The sequence below is a fragment of the Paramisgurnus dabryanus genome, chromosome 4, assembly GCF_030506205.2.
Source record: "Paramisgurnus dabryanus chromosome 4, PD_genome_1.1, whole genome shotgun sequence".
NCBI lineage: Eukaryota > Metazoa > Chordata > Actinopteri > Cypriniformes > Cobitidae > Paramisgurnus > Paramisgurnus dabryanus.
The window spans coordinates 17,078,108-17,097,635 of NC_133340.1; the positions used below are offsets into that span (position 1 = coordinate 17,078,108).

The 19,528-nt window shown below is 38.1% G+C and overlaps 2 protein-coding genes across 3 annotated transcripts in view; one reads left to right on the plus strand and one right to left on the minus strand.

The window, feature by feature from the left end:
• The window catches only part of LOC135750615 (integrin alpha-X), a 44,822-nt gene extending 28,896 nt beyond the window's left edge, over positions 1 to 15,926 (plus strand). The window contains exons 9-31 of one of the 2 annotated variants that reach the window (XM_065269535.2): positions 57 to 192; positions 277 to 365; positions 944 to 1,067; positions 4,945 to 5,087; positions 5,201 to 5,347; positions 5,519 to 5,716; positions 6,292 to 6,422; positions 6,856 to 7,004; positions 7,079 to 7,245; positions 7,885 to 8,007; positions 8,121 to 8,188; positions 8,299 to 8,440; positions 8,545 to 8,640; positions 8,850 to 8,932; positions 9,411 to 9,491; positions 10,207 to 10,285; positions 10,426 to 10,545; positions 10,622 to 10,657; positions 13,607 to 13,720; positions 14,048 to 14,149; positions 14,486 to 14,506; positions 14,738 to 14,848; positions 14,929 to 15,926. In XM_065269535.2, coding sequence (XP_065125607.1) covers positions 57 to 192; positions 277 to 365; positions 944 to 1,067; positions 4,945 to 5,087; positions 5,201 to 5,347; positions 5,519 to 5,716; positions 6,292 to 6,422; positions 6,856 to 7,004; positions 7,079 to 7,245; positions 7,885 to 8,007; positions 8,121 to 8,188; positions 8,299 to 8,440; positions 8,545 to 8,640; positions 8,850 to 8,932; positions 9,411 to 9,491; positions 10,207 to 10,285; positions 10,426 to 10,545; positions 10,622 to 10,657; positions 13,607 to 13,720; positions 14,048 to 14,149; positions 14,486 to 14,506; positions 14,738 to 14,848; positions 14,929 to 15,291 — 2,823 coding nt within the window. In that variant the 3' untranslated portion in view covers positions 15,292 to 15,926. The remainder of the gene's footprint in view (positions 1 to 56; positions 193 to 276; positions 366 to 943; positions 1,068 to 4,944; positions 5,088 to 5,200; positions 5,348 to 5,518; positions 5,717 to 6,291; positions 6,423 to 6,855; positions 7,005 to 7,078; positions 7,246 to 7,884; positions 8,008 to 8,120; positions 8,189 to 8,298; positions 8,441 to 8,544; positions 8,641 to 8,849; positions 8,933 to 9,410; positions 9,492 to 10,206; positions 10,286 to 10,425; positions 10,546 to 10,621; positions 10,658 to 13,606; positions 13,721 to 14,047; positions 14,150 to 14,485; positions 14,507 to 14,737; positions 14,849 to 14,928) is intronic. The other variant, XM_073814469.1, reaches the window with a different exon arrangement.
• A 189-nt stretch (positions 15,927 to 16,115) lies between these two features.
• Positions 16,116 to 19,528, minus strand: part of sp6 (Sp6 transcription factor) — a 4,823-nt gene continuing 1,410 nt past the window's right edge. The window contains exon 2 of the mRNA XM_065270877.2: positions 16,116 to 17,414. Within this exon, the coding sequence (XP_065126949.2) occupies positions 16,512 to 17,348 (837 nt within the window). The 5' untranslated portion in view covers positions 17,349 to 17,414 and the 3' untranslated portion in view covers positions 16,116 to 16,511. The remainder of the gene's footprint in view (positions 17,415 to 19,528) is intronic.

Below are 19,528 nucleotides of genomic sequence, written 5' to 3' on the forward strand. Positions count from 1 at the left end.
ACAAGGTTAAGAAGAATTGTTGCCCAAGTAAATGTAATGCAGTATTTTTTTGTCAGGTCGGAAATGTTGGCCTAGCAAAACTGAAATTGATGGCTTCAGAGCCCAAAGACAACAACACCTTTTACATTAATAATTACAGCGGACTCCAGGGACTCCTTGGCGATCTGCAAAAAAAGATCTACAATATTGAAGGTAAAATGTTTTTGTAAATTCAAAATGTGTGCAGAAAGCTTTGTTTTTTTAATAAGATGATCTGATGTTTAACTGTGGTTTTAGGTTCACATGAAACAAACAAAAGCAACGACCGACAGAACTTTGAATCAGAATTATCTCAGAGTGGATTCAGTGTTGTCTATCACACTACGGTAAGAGATACTCGCTGTATACTGTAGTTCAGGGGTCTTCAACCTTTTTATGAGCAAGGGCTACCACAAAGGATAAACCATCTGGAGGGCTAATTATTTGATATAGTCTACTCAAAACCTTTTTGTTTTACTTAATGATTTTATATTTTATTTTACTAGTTAATATGTTTCATCATTGTTTAAAATGTTAACATACATATTAGAAGCCAAGCTAATATAAAAACATATGTAATAAATAGATATTAAAATTGAGGCTATTAGTAGAATGTGCTTTAGCTGGCATCTCACAGACTCTATGCTGGCAACCATGTTGGAGACCACTGCTGTTGACCAAGTTATATATCAATTATAAAAGTGGCATTGCACACACATGACCAACTTGTGAGATGAAATATTAGTCAAAACTTGATCAAGTTGGGTGAAAACAGAACAAGTTAATCCAACACTGAAATTGATTGAATATACCAGACAGGTGTCGGTCAACAGGTTTGACATTTGATGTTGCAGATTTGCACATTCTTCATCAGGTTAGTGTTGGATGTTAATCTGTATTTCTTTTCAACATCTGTTTGTTTCAGGACTCTGTGATCGTGGGTTCAGTGGGATCTTATAACTGGCGTGGAGTTCTGCATGAAGTCAGAGGATCTGGATTCAGACAGACCGAGATTAAAGATCCATCTGTCAATAAAGACTCATACATGGGTGCGTGTAGATCATGTTTATGTGTGTGTCTGTCACTGTGAAGTGTTTGTGAGGATGTTTTTCATTTACATTTAACATCTAGCAGAGGCTTTAATCCAAAGTGACTCACAAATGAAAGAATCAATGGAAGCAATCAAATCAACAAAAGAGCAACAGCGCATAAGTGCTCTGAAACGGCTCTCAGTTAACCTAATGCAGTACATTCATAAACACCTTTTAATTTGTCTAATGACTTAATGGAGCTTAACCTGCTGACTCCCCCTGGATACTACAATCTGTCTAAACCACATCTCACTGGCAGATGCGATGTCTTGCCAGCTGTGATTAAGAACAAATATAAAACTATCAATATCGACTTCCATGCGATTATTAGTTTTGAATATCTGTTGTTTAAAATTGCTGGTCCCACACCACTCTTGATTTTACTGCTCTACAGACTGCCTAAACCAGTGGCGAAGCCAGAAATGTTAAAGTGGGTGGGCCTTTATAAAACAAGGTGGGCAAAACATAGAATGTACATAAACTGGGGGCGTGCACAACAAAGTTTTTATGCCCGTGGCCGGCGTATTTTTTTCCCCAATGGAAGCATGACGTTTTTCAAAACAGCCAGCAGCTGTCTGTTTTTTCCGCTCTGTGGTCGAAAAATATTTAACTTTGGGTGAAAAGCTCAGCTCGTCAATATAAGTTCTCACTCGGCCGTCCAATCACAGTGGACGAAGGGCGGGACAAATATCACAACAACCAACCAATGCTTTGGTGTGCACACTACCTAAGCCAAGTAACCTTGATGCCATGCATTTCAAGGGGAAAATTATAAAACAACTTATAAATAACCAACCAGCTTGACTACAGTATATGGGAAGGTGGGGCTGTGACTGTTTTATACAGTCTATGGGCAGTGCCCCACCAAATTATTAATCCACTTGAAAACACAGAACTCAACATAAACTGAATTAGTAACGGAATAAGTTTTTACGTTATTTACGCTACGTGAACGTAGTTCCGAAAATGATATGTCATTCCTCGTCAGCAAAATGCATGACATGAAAGCGTTAAAGCTACGACAGATTTTACTAAAGAACTCGTTTGAGAGATTGTCATTTCATGAGAAAATGACCATCAAACAACATGGCGCAATACCAAATTGCATGTGTTGTCATTTATATGTAAATTTTATTCCAACAACAGTAAATCATACAGCCTATGACAGGACACAGCCTGCCCCCCTAAATAGTTGACTGGAGTAATACTCCTGACTATAAACTGTAAATAGTAATGACACCACTGTAAACATTACGAAAATGTCTGAACTCACCTTTAGATGTCCTACTGTAGTCTGAGACAGGGCTTCTGGTTAAAGATGGAGAAAGTCTCGATCATAATAACAAAGTCCAATATCTTTGATCATAATACGTCCCTTCGCGCAAAGAAAAGCAGAAATACATTTCTCAGATGAGCATTTATCATCGATGAGCGTAACGTTATATGTTTTTTGTACAATATGTGGTGAAGAACAGTCTTTCAACACAGCATGACGTCATTATCAAAGTAATAAGTGCTCAGGCCCACCCGTAGCTTCACCACTGGCCTAAACATCATGCAAACTTTCTTTCTGATCTCTCTGAGTTGCTTACTATTGCTTGTGCTCAATATAATAATATTATTATACTTGGTGATTTCAATATTCATGTGGATTCTGATTGAACCTTTGCTAAGGACTTTATGATCATTTTGGACTGTTTTGATTTAAGACAGCACATTGATTTTCCTACACACCGTCTTTCTGATACCCTTGACTTAATCTGCTCTGTTGGAATTAATAATGTGTGTGTCCAGGGCCTTGAAGACTGACCATAAACTCATTTATTTTAGTTTCTCTCTCCCTCTTGCTAAATCTAAATCCAAATCTTTAATATCGTATCGAAACCTGAAAAACATAACTGCTGACAACTACTATTGCTGCTTCCTCCTTTCCTCTCTCTGTTAATCTCTGTTGTCCTGGTGAGATTTTCTTATCAAATATTATAAACTGAGCAAATTGTAAAATGTACTCCTTCAGAAACTTCTACATTCCAAATACCCTACCCAACATCTAACTTTACTCTTACCAACCAACACATCTGTGGTTGAACAGCTGATTATGAGCTCTAACTCCTCCACTTGCCAGTTAGATCCTTTACCAACATGTCTAATCAAAAACTTCAAAAACTCTATTTTCCCTCATTATACCCATCACCCACATGATAAACATTTCCCTTATGACTGGACTGAAAAAAGCCATGATGACTCCTACACTTAAAACACCTGGCCTCTATGACACAGTACTGAGTAACAATAGACCAATCACCAATCTTCTTTTTTTGTCCAAAGTTCTACAAAAAGTATTTGCCACGCAACTGCAGACTGGTTTTTACCCCTCCAGAGTACAGAGAGAGTTCTCCTCAAAGTGGTGAATGATCTCCTCCTCGCCTCTGATTCTGGTATCCTTAGCCTTCTGGTCCTTTTGGACCTGAGTTCAGCTTTTGATAACTTCTGTCACTCTGTATTTTTATCCCGTTTGTCTGCAATTTGCATCTCAGAAACGGCTTTACAATGGTTAACTTCATATCTCACAGATAGGCATCAGTTGGTTAGCATTGACAAACTTTACTTTCATTCTGTCACCCTCTCCTGTGGAGTGCCTCAAGGATCTGTCCTTGGTCCACTTTTATTTTAAATTTACACACTTCCCCTAGGTTAGATCATCCAGCGCCATGGCTTTAATTTCCACAGTTATGCTGACGATACAAAAATGTACTTTACTGTACAACCTAACTCAGTTTTCCCTCCCCCTTCCTTAACATCTTTCTTACTCGATCTCAAAATATGGATGGCTCAAAACTACTTAAATTTGAATATGGATAAAACTGAAATTCTGCTAGTAGCCCCTAAATCACTTGATCTCACCCAACATGACTATCCTATTAACATTGACTGTGTTCTGGTTCAACCCCTTTCCACTGTATGAAACCTTGGTGTGTTTTTCGAATCTAGGCTATGTTTTGAACTACGCAATCTTACATCTTCACAATATTGTCCATTTATGGACCCTCACTAAATCTCAAAAATGCTGAAACTGTTGTTCACGCTTTTATAACTTTTTGTCTTGATTATTGCAACTCCTTGCATTATGGTTTACCCAAAAAAGTCAAAAAATGCTTGCAGTTCGTTCAGAATTCAGCTGCTTGGGCCCTCACTTTTACTAAAAATCAACCCACATCACCCCTGTCCTACAACTACTACATTGGCTCCTTGTTAATTACCGCATCCACTTTAAGATTGTCATGGTTTACCACCTTCCTATCTCTCTGAATTGATTATACCATAAATCCCTGCCCGTACCCTGAGATTGAGCTCTAAAAACTTGCTTGCAGTACCCAAGTCCCATCTATCCAGTGTGGGTGGTATGGCTTTCAGCATATCAGCTTCTAAGCTCTGGAACAAATTACCAAAACCTTCATGATCTCTCTTCTCTTCAGATCTTTAAACTGCTCTTAAAACTCATTTATTCACTTTATGTTTTGTTTATTGAGTGTCTGTATTTTCCAGCCCTATGCTTGTTTTTGTAAGTCTAATGCAGATTGGTTGATTACATGTTGTATACTGTATACTCACTGTATGATTATATGTATTCATGTTGTATAGCAACCCTGATGTAAAGTGTCCTTGGGTTCTTGAAAGGTGCTATATGAATAAAACATTTTATTATTATTATTATTAGGAAAGAGTAGGAGGAGTAATACAGTGACGTGCGGATGTGCGATGACTTCTCTTCTAGGGAGGCAGGAATTCAAAATATCTGATTTTGTGCCTTTTTGCCACTTGTTTCTACGTTCAGGTTACTCTGCTGTGATTGGACGTAGAGGCAACATCTCTCTCCTCGTCTCTGGAGCTCCACGTGCTGAACACAAGGGTCTGGTGACGCTCTTTAACCAAAATCAAAACACATGGACTGTACAGAAGAACATCACAGGAATTCAGGTCACACACACAAGATCTTTGATACAGCCATGTTTTAAAATGTTGGCATTTTGGATTGTTTTGATTCATCTTTAGTAAATATGATTTTGCATATTGCTTGCTCTTGACTTCAGATCGGGTCGTATTTTGGAGCGTCTCTGAGCCTGTTAGACGTTGACTCTGATGGAGAATCAGATTTTCTTTTGGTCGGGGCTCCGTTATATTACCGCTCTCAGCCGAGGGGAGAAGGGAGGCTCTACATCTATACTTTATCAGAAAAGGTATTCACAGCCTTGATCCTCATATTAGCATCATTAACAGCTTCACTGATGTTGATTGATTGTCATCTGTAATGAGACCATTGCAGCGTTCATAAAAGTACAATCAACACCTACTGTACTGTTTCCGTGATCAGAAATGAAGATTCTGCTGACCTGTTTCTCTCCTTGTAGTCGTTTCTGAAGATGCTGAACGTGTGCGAGTCAAATGCAGGCAGATTTGCTGCGTCTCTGGCGTCACTAAAGGACCTGAATGGAGACGGGCTGTCAGATGTGGCGGTCGGAGCACCGCTAGAAGATGAAGGGACCGGAGTCGTGTACATCTACCTCGGCGATAAAACGCACGGCATAAACCTGAAATATAGTCCTCAGGTGAGAGGCGAAAAGCCATGACATCTTCAGTTTCATTTCAGTACAAAGGTTTAACCCCTGACAATCCAGGTATGTCTGATTCCCAACAGATTAGTTTGGGAGTAACAAATATCATTTTATGGCAAGATTCACTGTCGTAATGTACATAAAGTATTTAATGTAGGAAAAAACGTGTGATGCAATGCCCACATGAGCTGTATTTGTGAATTGCGTTGCAGGTTTTGCACATAACAGTGTATTTCTGGACAGCTGTTCAGTAGTAACTATAGTAACTTTGTCTCATTATTGCTTTTCAAATAGGATATAAAAATGGGTAAAACATACATCTTAACTCTAACCCTCGCAAACTAAAAACTCGCGTACACGAGGTGAAACCTGACATGAGATTTGATGGTAGCCACCGCTCAAGTCCTTGCTGATAAATGTCTTGCATGGAAACAATCATACGCACACTTTTCATTAACGAGGCCTAACCTCTTTTCATTGAGTGAACAAGCAATCCAGCAGTCAGCGTAACACATAAAATCCAATCAGTGTGTTTGTGTGTGTGTGTGTGTGTGTATGTGTGTGTTTAGCGGATCTCAGCGAGGTCAGTTCTGTCCGGTCTGCAGCAGTTTGGAGTCTCTGTGGTGGGTGAGATGGACATAAATTATGATAATCTGACAGATGTTGTGATTGGAGCACACGGAGGAATCGTTCTGCTGAAGTACGTAATTTTTACAACAAGTACAACAAACAATCTGTAGATTCACTCACTATAATCTCCATTATAAATTCAACACTCTGAGATCAACATCACTTCATCTTTCTCTCTCTTTTGTTTTCTTTTGTTTTCAACAAATTTTCTTATTTTTTTTTAGTTTTCATAGGAAACTGGCCATTCACATCATGTTATTTAGTAATGAACAATACTTACTTCTGCATTACAGTGGTTCACTCATACTAACACACAATTCATGAAATAATTCCCAGGTCAAAACCAAATATTATTCTTTTCAAATCAAACTTTAGTCTCAGATGATGAACAGAACTGAACAATCAGTTTGGGAAATTATGCAAACTGAATGAGTTACATTAGCAATGGAGAAAAATGACATGAGTCGCGTCATAAACTCTTTCAAATTTTCTTGTGTCCACAGAGCTCGACCTGTGATGTTTGTATCTTCAAAACTCAGTTTCAGCCCCAGTGAAATCAGCATAAGTAACTTTACCTGTTCGGGGGTGGATTTGTTTCATGCATTCACCCTCACTTCATGTTTCACTGTGTTCGAGCGAACCAGCAGCACAGGTAACATCATAACATAATGACGAGCATCTTTATTTCAACATGTGAAGATGTCTTAACCGTCTTATGTCTCTCAGGTTCACTGAACAAGGATCTGAAAATCTCTCTGAATATTAATCTGGATGTTGTAAGAGCAATGAATCGAGGATTCTTCAAGCTGCATAATTCAACATCAAGGAGTCTTCAGAAGTCCATCATGCTGGTTCCTGAGGCCTCCTGTTTTAACTTCTCAATCTTCATGCCAGTACGTGCTGACTATCACAGCATTTAAAGCTGCAACCTGTAAAAATTTTATTTTCAGTTGAAAATGAACAAAACTCAGTAATTGAGTATGTATGTGTTAAAAAATATCTTACCCTGATTCACAATGGCTAGCTTATAAGAATCATTTATAATTCAAGTGGCCAAGTCTGTGTTCACATGAAAACATTTTATAACTCAAACTTTGCAGATAGTGAGTTTGTAGCTTGTTTATGCAACAGTCGCTTACAATTGAAACAATCTAGATGGTGGCATTTAATCTGTGAAGTTTTAAATGATGATCATCTGGGGAACATTTTACATTTAGTCAAAAAAAAAAAAAAAATGTGGCAGGTATTTTACTTGCTCAGATGATTTTTCGATATAAACTTTCAGGCTGTACTTGTAACTGTCATATTGATGTATAATGACAGATCAGCTATGATGCGGTGATCTCACACAATCAGATTCATCCTCACAGAGTAGCTGGGTGAAGCATAATGCGCGTACAGAAAATAACTTGCAATTTTATAGTCCAAACAGAGATGGCGACAGAGAGGCCAAAACTACGCATTGCAGCTTTAAACATTAGTATGCTATCACAACAGCTGCGGTCTGACAGCAAATATTCTGTTGCTTTCAGCATTGTGTTCATGACACGGTGACTCCACTAAAGATTCAAATGAATTTCTCACAAACTGAGTTGCCGTCTGATCAACCTTCAGCTATTCTGGACATCCACAGCCTGACGGAGATGTTTGTCGAGGTAAGCAGACCTTTGAATAACAAACTACAGAATCTACAGTATATACCATATAAACATTACTGTAACGTTATAAAACTCTTTCAAAGTAAATCGTGTTTTTTTTGTATAAATAGGTACCGTTTGAAAGGAGCTGTAACAGTGACAAATGTGTGGCCGATCTACAGCTGAACTTCAGATTTATGTGAGAAGTAACACATTTGACTGAAAGCAGCACTATATGAATGTAATATGTCTGAATATTCAGATTTTGGTTTTATTGAAATGAGAATGTATGTTCTTCTTTGTCTACAGTAATGAGACCCTACTGGTGGTGAATCAAGCTTATTTTATGGTTCATATAACGCTGACCAACAAAGAAGACAACTCTTATAACACCAGCATAGTGATGCACTACCCAGAGGGCCTGTCGTTCTCAAAATTTGATGCTATTAAGGTACTGCCATCTACAGGTCTGCTCTATGATTGCGTCAATAGTAAATAGTCTGGTGACTTGCAAATTGGGAAGCAATTTTTTCATACAAAATGTTCAACAAACAGAGTCGCACAACCAGCACCTGTGGCGATCGAGATGGCGGTGCTAGGAACAGAACCACCTGCAGTATCAATCTACCAGTGTATCGAAGCGGGACTCAAGTAATCAAACAACACAACACATCACCCTAACATTACAATGTAACATCAATTATGACGCCATCATGACACATTACCATAACGTGATGACACTGTAAAGTCACTTATTAAACCAATGTTTTCAAAGTGTGGGTCGGGCCCCACTGGTGGATAATAGGAACATTACAAGTGTGACACACAAATAATCACAAATCATTTCTGCTGTTATCAAGACTGAGTTTCTAGCAACATTTCGTGTGACCAATCGGGACTACGACTGGCCAGATATGATGGACATGATCATCATTGCCAACAGGTGAACATGACTGAAGGGTTTCATTCATATTTGTCAAATCAGCCATAGTATATGTATTAAAGGTCCATTGTGTAGATTTTAGCGGTATCTAGTGGTGAGACTCTGAATTGCAACCAGTGGCACAGTCCACAGCTCACCCCTCCCTTTAGAAACATACAGTGAAGCCACGGTAGCCGCTACATGACAAACAAATCATCGTCTGGGAGAACTTAGTGACAAAACACGCTCTATAGATGAGTTTGTCCGTTTAAATTTTCTGTAGAAACATCCTTTTAAGGAAACCAGTGCCGTTTTGTAGATAAAAACGTCTCATTCTAAAGTAATAAAAACAAGACAATTCATTATGTAAGGTCTTTATACACTACTGATAATATAGTTATTGTATTTCTGTCAAGAGATCCTCTAAAAGTTACACAATGCACCTTTATGTGACTATTGAATTAATTTTGGCAAAAAAATTCTGCATATTTGTTCACAGTGATAACAACGGTAACACCACTGATGGCACAGTGAAGAGGAGTATACCGGTTAAGTTTGCCGTTAACTTGGCTATCAGTGTGTGAGTGAGCTGTACTCCAAACTACTTACATCTGAATAAACTCCCTTAAACTAATTATCAAAACTATTTTGTCAATCACAGAGCATTTCACTTCAGTCTGTCTGTCTGTCACTTTCTCTCGGCCTGTTTCTGTGCTTTAATGAAAAGACCCATCTGTATTAAAGGAGCTGTATGTAACATTCACTTCTAGTGGTTTGAACTTGGTACCACAGTTTAAATAAAAAAATTGGGGACAATATTGGGAGCAAGTTTATCTGCTCATTTTTATGTTTTGCTGCCTGCTATATACAAACCCGCTCGTGTGGATTTTTAAAAATCAATCTGTGGCTCATAACAGAGGTCGCGTCCAGTGGAGGTTGTATGTATGGGCCATTATGGGTCATTAAAGCAACTGTGATAACTGGCAACCGAGCTGTCGAAATACACTATTGGACCATAACAAAAACAGACATTTGGACACAGACCGAGCATTTTAAAAAAGAGGGTGCCTTCAACCTACAGCATTGTTTTTTAGAGAAACAGACCTATTTCCTAAATATCTACAAATATATTAAAGTATTTTTATTTTATTTTATACAGACACAAACCTACATCCAGCTCCTTTTAACAAAACAGCTGCAACTATAAACAAATGAAGAGAGAATCCTTACATTAAAATAGCGTAAGATTGTAGAAATACAATAAAATGATTTGCTGTTGTTTTCCTGTTTGTCAGGGTGAGTGAAGATTCTGTCACGTATCTGAATCTCTCTCTGGAGGACAGACAGCCAAAATCTCTCAGCATCACCTACAAGGTCAGACTGTAAATCAAAGATGGTAGACATGAGCTTTTATTTTCTGCTAAATGTGTTTCTTGCATTGTTCATGAAATATCTCCAACACGTGTTAGAAGTATAATAAGATGAACTGAATTCATAATCTTGTTTGTGTACAGGTGGAGAATCTGGGCCTTAAATCTCTGCCAGTATCAGTCACACTCCTATTGGCCTGTCCACAAAAACATGTGATGTTCACACCGGAGAGCTTCAGCATAAACCAGGTCTTCAGTCTCTCTGTGAGTTCTCTGTGCTTTAATGAGTTATGCTCATGTTATGTTAAACATGTTGATCATGTCCTGTTCTTCTCTCCAGAATTTAACACAGTGTCAGATGACCAATGAGAAACAGGTACGTGATGTCATCATTCACATACTGCGCTTTTCCTGCTACTGCCACTGTAACAAAATCCATATTTACCATGCAGTATAAGCAAGATTCATATTAGAAATGTTGTCACACATAGAAACATTTACAGCAGAACCGAAAGTCATTTCATTATTATTTATTATCGCACAGATTGTGATGACACAGAGTATTCTGTATTGTGACGTATTTCTGAGTGAAATGGAATAAAGAGGCTTTCAGCAGTAACAACATAAACAAACAGCTTTCATGGAACAAAAGTAACTTCCGGTAAACTCCACAAAGAATCAAAAACAACCGAGTCCTTTAAGAGTAGTTTATTTCTGATAAAAAGTAACAACAAAATAAGTAGATGATCTTAGTTTAAATCATATCTAAAGGTTATCAAAAACGACACTTAGCTAACATTACTGTGTAAAATGTGTACAATATAATTTATACAATCTTAACTACAGATCAGCTGCCAAAACTCTCATAAATTAACGGTAATACATGATCGCCATCTCCACTTGTCTTTAGGAAACCAAAACATTTGTTATTTTCACAGAGGTATTTGTTTCAGAGTTCAGTTTAGACACTAGTCAGACCATTAAACAAACAGAGACAGGAACTAAAGTTCAGCCACTCCAGACGTGTAACCGCAAGAACACGTATGCGTCTGATGAAACCGTCTATAACAATAGTGTGCCTGGCTTGTGTTTTACACAGTGAATTGATTGGATATAGAAAGTAGGCATTTTATTCAGAAGTGGAACTCACAGCCAGTGTTGGGAAAGTTCACTTTCTATATGAACTAGTTCAAAGTTAAGTTCACAAATTTAAAAATGAACTAGTCGGATGTAGGACAACTTGCAGGTATCGCATACCGCACGTGCACGTTAAATAGCGTGATCTTAGCCAGAGTCCATTTCAAGATCCAGGATATGCGTTAGCAGTCTATGTTAAGTAAGGGATAATGTAGCCGGTAGTTATTGGGAAATAAGCCCCGACAGTGTGATCAGGACCCGACGCGAAGCGGAGGGTCTTGTATCCCACTGAAGGGGCTTATTTCCCGATAACTACCGGCTGCCTCTACATTATCCCGCTTATTACATGGCTACTTGTCACATAAGACAAAAACTGGACATGAATATGAATTTGAAACATTTTGTTGGCATATTTGTTTTAAATTAACATTTTTATCCTTTCACGAAACTTTGCACAGATGCATAAAATGATCGTAATACCTTATTAAGATCCTCTGCTTCATACTTGTCTGTCTCCATTTTTTCTCTTTTAGCCAGTCTTTGAGAAGTTTTAATGCCCATTCTGTATTTTTTTTGTGTGTTGGCTTCGTAGCTGTCATGCTCTATTTTGTCAAGTTCAGTCTCAGTAAGCTCTTTGTGCCTTGGCGTTGTTCGTTCTTCTATCCACTGTTTAAATGTTTTGTTTTTTCCGTACATGTTAAAATTATTGTCAAAATGTTCCATTCTTAATTGTGGTTGTCCAGTGTTTGTCACAAGATGGCGCCAAACAGTAATCTTTATTGGTGCGGAGCGATTTTAATCGTACAAGTAGTTCCGGCTATGCGTTATTACTTTGGAGCAGTTATTATTTGAAAAGAACGAACCTGCAAATGTCTCAACTGACCAATCAGAATCAAGCATTCCAGAGAGCCGTGTAATAATTGTGAACGATTTGGGACAAGTATGATGTTATTTAATGTTAAAATATGTGAGTGGCGCGGCAGGGATTTCAGCAGCGTCCAGAGTCAGAGTTGTTTTGATGACGTGAAACACTGGTGGCTGGTGTTGCCAGATTGGATGTGTTTTCCGCTACACATTAAGGCCTGTTTACAGTGTGTTTTTGCCGGGTTTTCACCTGGAAGACTATAGAAATCTGGCACCTTATTGAACAACGTTAAACTGAGAGAGCGTGCCGTTCACAAACACCAGAATGAACAAGTTCACAGTAACGTTCATCAGGCAGTAATACAGTACGTTCAGTTCACGTTCGTCCAAAATATGAACGAGTTCATGAACTTTCGTTCAGTGAACTCGTTCAGGCACAACACTGCTCACAGCAGACTGCCAGTTGATGCGGGGCGGGGTTAACAGATGCTCAGTGCAAGCCGTCTAAATGACATTATTAGAGAATGATCGCCACAAGAGGGTGGAGTTACATTGTCAGATTATTATTAAAGTTTGTGAGGGCACATTGATAAATACAAAATTATGACCCACATTGATAAATAGTTCATAATAAACACTGCAATATTAAGTAAAAAAAAAGAATAGTCAGCTTTTGTATTTGGTGTAATGAAATATGTTTATTTGGTGTAAGGTAAAAATCACATTATTTTCACATCACATACCGTACATTATTGTTGCCTATGTTAAATCGTGTTGAATTTTTACAAAGCTTGTTGTTCTAAAAAGTGTGGTGTGAATGGCCAGTTATCACCTGCAGTGTGATTGGCCGATTACCTCAAGCTTGTGACAGTAATATTATGCTTCTCTTAAGCTCCCAAAACACAGCGTCTCTACGACATAGTGGTGGTGGTGGCAACAATGCTACAGCGAGAATAAGTTACGCCCTCAATTTTTGCATAAACATGTGGACGGTGTTATGCAAATCTTCCCACACAGTGATGTAGATATGTGTGTTTGAATGAGGCACTTTAGGAAAGCGTGGATGAGCCTTCACTTTTAGAAAGAATAATTCTTTGGCTTTGAGACTTTAATCTTTGTGACTTTACAGATCTTCTCTATGCACAAACAGCTTTTAACACTCCAAAGACCAACATCACATCTTATGACCCCTTGTGTAAATCTGCCTGCCCTTTTAAGAGCTTTAGTAAAAGAGCCTCATGTGTAGACAGTCATTAATAATGTAATATTATTTGTTTGTGTGTGTGTGTGTGAGTTTATTGTCTTTTATGTCATGATTTTATAGGATGGTTACTGTGGGAAGTTTCAGTGTGATGAATTTTCTCTGGAGACATATGCAGCTGTTTACTTTATTCTGACGGCACAAGTTGCGCTTCAAAACACGAAAGAGTTTGAGTCGGTGAGTGACTGATGTGTGTTTTTATATGGAACTCATTTGCATATCCACCGGTTAATGAAACAACACGTGATAATTCAGTGGTTGATAATAGAGATGTACTGTAAAGAGATGTTTGATGTGGTTATATAAAAGTATCTAAAAAACTTTAAATAACTGATTTAACTGAGTCATTATTTGAGTTATTTGTTGATTCTTTGATATGATCATGATTCAGAGTTTTCACGCCCAGTTTATTGTATTACCTGTTGTATTTCACACGAGATCTTAGAGATCCTCACTTAGGGTTTTACTCATGTTTTGTAATCGTCTGTTTTTTTTCTGCTGTAGAGATTTTCCTTCAACGAGTTCAGGACAGATTATGTCTTTAACATCATTGCCCATCTGAACTACAACACAAGCCGCTACAACCAGATGACGACCGGATTAAAGGTTTAAAGCACATCTCTGTTAACGTAATACAAATAGATCTGAGATCAGTGTTACAGTTTCTCTCTCTCTCAAATAAATGATGTGTAATGTCTTCAGCTTCTTTTAATAATGTTTAGTTTTGTTGGGTTCAAATCTTGTCATGTCAATGTCATGTTGATGTTTATTATCGTCAATGCATACATCATCTGATATGAACATGAGCTTATGAAACACGATCATTACACACAAATGCTGTTTTAAGTCATTTCAAATGAAGGTAAATGTGTCACATTCAGGATATATTAACTTTCTGTCATGTTAACCGTTAATAATGAAATATTTCCTCTTTCTCTGTAGGACGACCCCAGTAAATCTCAGGTGTGCAACATTTATTTATTGTTATCATACATTATTTCATGGAAACTTCATGTCAACTAAGTACTAGTAGATGGTTGGCGGTAGGGGTTAGAGTTAGTAGAATAAGTTGACATGTAATTGCAAAGTTACTTTTAGTCAGTCAAATATTGAATTAAAGTCTTAGCGCTGTCTGTATGCATGAAAATGAGGAAATGTTGTTGTTCTGATGAAGTGTTGCTCTCTTGCACACAGACCACAGTCAGGGTGGAGTTTGTAATTCTGCCCAGTCGATTGCTGATTATTGGCACGGGTGCTGGAGGTGGACTGATCTTACTCATTATCATCTTAGTTGTACTGCTGAAGGTAAGAACCAATCTGCAATCGTGACATATCATCAGTCAGTAACCAATCATCTTAAAGTTTCTGTGTCTCTGTGTGTGTAGTGTGGTTTCTTCAAGCGCAACCGTCCTGAGGAGTTGATGACATATGGAAATGGGTTAGAAAGCACACATCAAGATGATCCTCTCATGTCCAACTGCAGTGATGGTGATGGAGGTGCTCCTTCCCCTCTCATCTTTCACGAAAATGGAGAGATAACGACGGATGATAAAGAGATGAAGAGCAACCGTCCTGAGTCATATCAAGGTGCTCCTCCCTTTATCATCGTTGACGAAAATGGAGAGATAAAGACTGGTGATGGAGATATGAAGAGCAGTGATGGAGAGATGAAGAGCAGTGATGGAGAGATGAAGAGCAGTGATGGAGAGATGAAGAGCAGTGATGGAGAGATGAAGAGCAGTGATTAAAAGATGAAGGGAAGTGATGGAGGTGTAAGCGTGAATGGTTTTAAATGGTCTAAAAAAGAAAAGCTTTGCTTTTGAAGGTCCAAATACAGAGGTGCCAAGACCACCATTCTGATCAAATGAAATGATCTTTCATGTAGGGTTTTGTGATATTTCATTGCAGTTCAGTTTGCTTGCTTTCAGTTGAACATAATTTAGTATTTTTAGGTTAAGAATTTGTTTAGTTTCATCATTTGTTTATTTCAATGTTTAGTGTGTTAAGTACGTGTGAGGGTCTGCATGTGTTTTAATAGCTGCTTTGTGTTTTGTTTGAATATTTTGTGCTTTAGAGTATTAATATCAGAAGTGTCAGTAATGTAGGGAATAATAAATGAGACAGATGAGTTTGATCGGGTTTAAATTTGACAGTTCCTCTAAAAGCAGGAGCAGGATTTATATTAACCTGTATTATGTTCAGAATATCTATGAACACATTTTTCTTGATAGATTTCAAGCAGATTTTTCAATATAATTTTTCCTTATCATTTTCATTGTTTTATTTTTCTTTAATGTCAATCCTGTGCTATGATCTGTAAATAACCTTTATTCTGAATATTATATGTGAAATGTAAAAACACATTGAATAATTAGCCAATCAAAACATTAATAAATCAGTTAAACGTAAGGAAAGCTGTTGATCCGTCTGTTTATTGTTAGACTGACATTTTGTTATTAAACTATTGCATGATATAAATCAATTTTTAAAAGGGATAGTTCACCCAAAACTGTAAATTCTGTCATCATTTTCTCACCCTCATGTTGTTCTTAACCCATCTGAATTTATTTATAACACAAAAGAAGATATTTTGATAAATGATACAAGCATACAGTAGACTGTACCCATTGACTTCCATAGTAGGAAAAACAAATACTATAGAAGTCAGTGGGTACCGTCAACTGTGTGCTTACCACCAATGATCAAAATGTTGTGTTGCACATAATAAAGAAAATCATAAATAAATTATGACAGAATTTACATTTGTTTGTGAATCTCTTTAATGAAAAGCTTTGTATTTATTATCATATCAAACTAGTTCCATAAAACAATCTTCAGATTACAATTACAAAACAATCTTTAAGTTAAACAAGAGAGAATATAAAACACAATGTACAGTTATAAATAAAACTAAAGTTACAAATGCATTGTGTTTAATCCTGCAGGGATCTCAACAGGTGATGCGCGCTTAGCTGTTCAGTACCGCCGGCACGTCGTCTTCAATGTTTTCAGGCTCAGTTTTCACTCTGAGCATCGATTCACCGCTGGCTGTCGCAGGTGCCGGCGTATCTGAGCGAGTCTCTTCGGCCGACTGACTCTGTGACTCGTGTACGCGTACGTGCTTAGCGAGGTGATCCGCTCGCAGAAAGACTCGTGGACACGCACTGCAGCCAAAGCGTTTGGCGCCGGTGTGCGTCTGCAGGTGACGCTGAAGCTCATCTGAGCGCGTGAAACGTTTTCCACAGAACAGCCAGTTGCACACGAAGGGCCGATCGCCGCTGTGCCAGCGTAGGTGCGCTTTCAGGTGCGACGTCTTAACGTAAGCTTTCCCGCAGCCGGGGATGTGACAGTTGTGAAGGTGCTTGCGTTTGCCATCGCCGTCGGCCCCCAGAGACTCTGCGCTCAGGCAGTTAGGGCAGCGGCAGGACGCCTGCCCGGGCGCACGAGCACCGGCGCGCCGCTGGGACTTGGGACGAGCCGATGCGCTCGTGCCGTCCAGTTGCTCCTCTGAGGTGTAGGACGAAGACGCGTGCTGGACCGGAAGCAGGTCCTGCGTCAACGGCTCCATCTTAAATCCCTCGCCGGGGTAGTTCATGGCAGAGTGGGTGGAGCTCGAGGGTGGCAGGCAGCACATCTGAGGGTCAGGGGTGTAGGAACTCATTGATGACCCTTGGCCCACCCCCAGGCCTGTTGCCCCTTGCAGGTCCATCCACCCTCCTGCAGGCCCAGTGGGCACATCCCACCAACCGGACACCTCATCAGGAGGGGGTGCGGCACGCAGCCAGGGATCATACGGGTGCGTCATATTGTGTTTTTGTGCGTTTGTATGATGACAAGTCGACGGTATCACCACATGGTATCACTTTTTTATCTGGAATAAAGAATTTAAAACCATTAGGGTCAACAAACCACTCACACACTTCCTCCAAATCCTCTGAAATCATTCTGGTAGAACATTGACACTGATGGATTAGATACTGCTTGACTGCAACACTTTATTATTGTTCCTCTTTAACTCTCTTCATTCCTGAAGAGCACTTTCTTTGATCTGCAAAGCATCAGTCTGATTGTTGTTTTAATACACCTTAAGAGAACGGGTTTCCAATGAGTAAAGTTCAGGAAAACCTAATCTCTGAATGTCCCATTGTTTCGTCAGATATAATTTTTTATAGCTCTGTTGGTAGAACTTTGGTTTAACAAGTCACAGGTTTAATTCCCAGCATATTGATTAGCTAACCTTAGGGTTTTGTAAATTCAGCTTTTAGCTTTTATGGGAACAATCCAATACACACTTTGAATCTACTTTATCATTATTTATTACACGGCTCTCTGGAATGCTTGATTCTGATTGGTCAGTTGAGACATTTGCAGGTTCGTTCTTTTCAAATAATAACCGCTCCAAAGTAATAACGCATAGCCGGTACTACTTGTACGAGTAAAATCGCTCCGCGCCAATAAAGATCAATAAAGATTACTGTCTGTTTGGCGCCATCTTGTGACAAACACTCGACAACCACGACAAGACACAGAGAGCTTACTGAGACTGAACTTGACAAAATAGAGCATGACAGCTACGAAGCCAACACACAAAAAAATACAGAATGGGCATTAAAACTTCTCAAAGACTGGCTAAAAGAGAAAAAATGGAGACAGACAAGTATGAAGCAGAGGATCTTAATAAGGTATTACGATCATTTTATGCATCTGTGCAAAGTTTCGCGGAAGGATAAAAATGTTAATTTAAAACAAATATGCCAATAAAATGTTTCAAATTCATATTCATGTCCAGTTTTTTTCTTATGTGACAAGTAGCCGTGTAATAAGCGGGATAATGTAGACGAAGCTGGTAGTTATTGGGAAATAAGCCCCTTCAGTGTGATACAAGACCCTCCGCTTCGCGTCGGGTCCTGATCACACTGTCGGGGCTTATTTCCCAATAACTACCGGCTGCCTCTACATTATCCCTTACATAATGCTTAGGTACATCATGGTTTTTTGATCCTAATCCTTGTGTGTTCATTTTTGTACTTTTTATTACATTTTTTTATTATTAGATTTTTGTTGTTTTTGTGTTAATGCAAAGAGCATAACATCTGCTGAAGGTGTGTACTTTAATTTTAATTGAATTTCTAATTTGTTTCCATAAATGTTTTTAAAACTAGTAAAACAAAATTGTTATACTTGGGTGCGGAAGGAAATGGCTAGTTTTAATCTGTGTGACATTTAAATATCAATCATGCATTCTGTGTAAAAATGCTTTTTGTGGGCAAGAATTAAAATGATAAAAAAAGGTAAATATTTTATGAAATACTGAGCTTTCAAGATTCCTTTATTCAAATATGTTATTTTATTCCTTGTTTGCATTGTTTTTCATTTGTTATTGTGTTTGTAAAGTGAGCTTGATTTTGATGCAGAAGTTCAGAGGTTTTTATTTTTTTCAATGAGTGAACGCATAACTTGGCATCATCTGAACAAATGAGTGTTTAAAGGGTTAAAATGCTGAAAATGCACAAATGAATTTTTTATATTGATCAGCAGGACTGATTCTAGCTTAAAACTAAAGTCAGTAAAAGTGTGATAAAAAATGAATATATCATATTTTATAAATCACTTTAAAAATCTGAAACTGCTCAAAAATAGTAATGCATCAAAATTAATGTTGTTGTTAATTATAAAAAAAATATCCAATACTAAATAATAAAAATAGCTTGACACTTAGTATATGGAAAATTATTAGAAATATTTCCATAAAAAAAAAAACAGCGGCATCACGTAAACAAACTGGGATTTAGAGAGTTTTGAAAAGTGGGAAGAAATATGTACTGTATTTTTATGACAGTCTAGGGCATTTTGAACTAAGTGTGAGTTTATTTAAATTGATGCACAAGGGTTAAATAAGTTTATCTTCATTTTAAGGGTGATGTCTAGTTTAATTTAATACCCGTCATCTATCATATTCATTGACTAGGCTCAGTAAATACATAC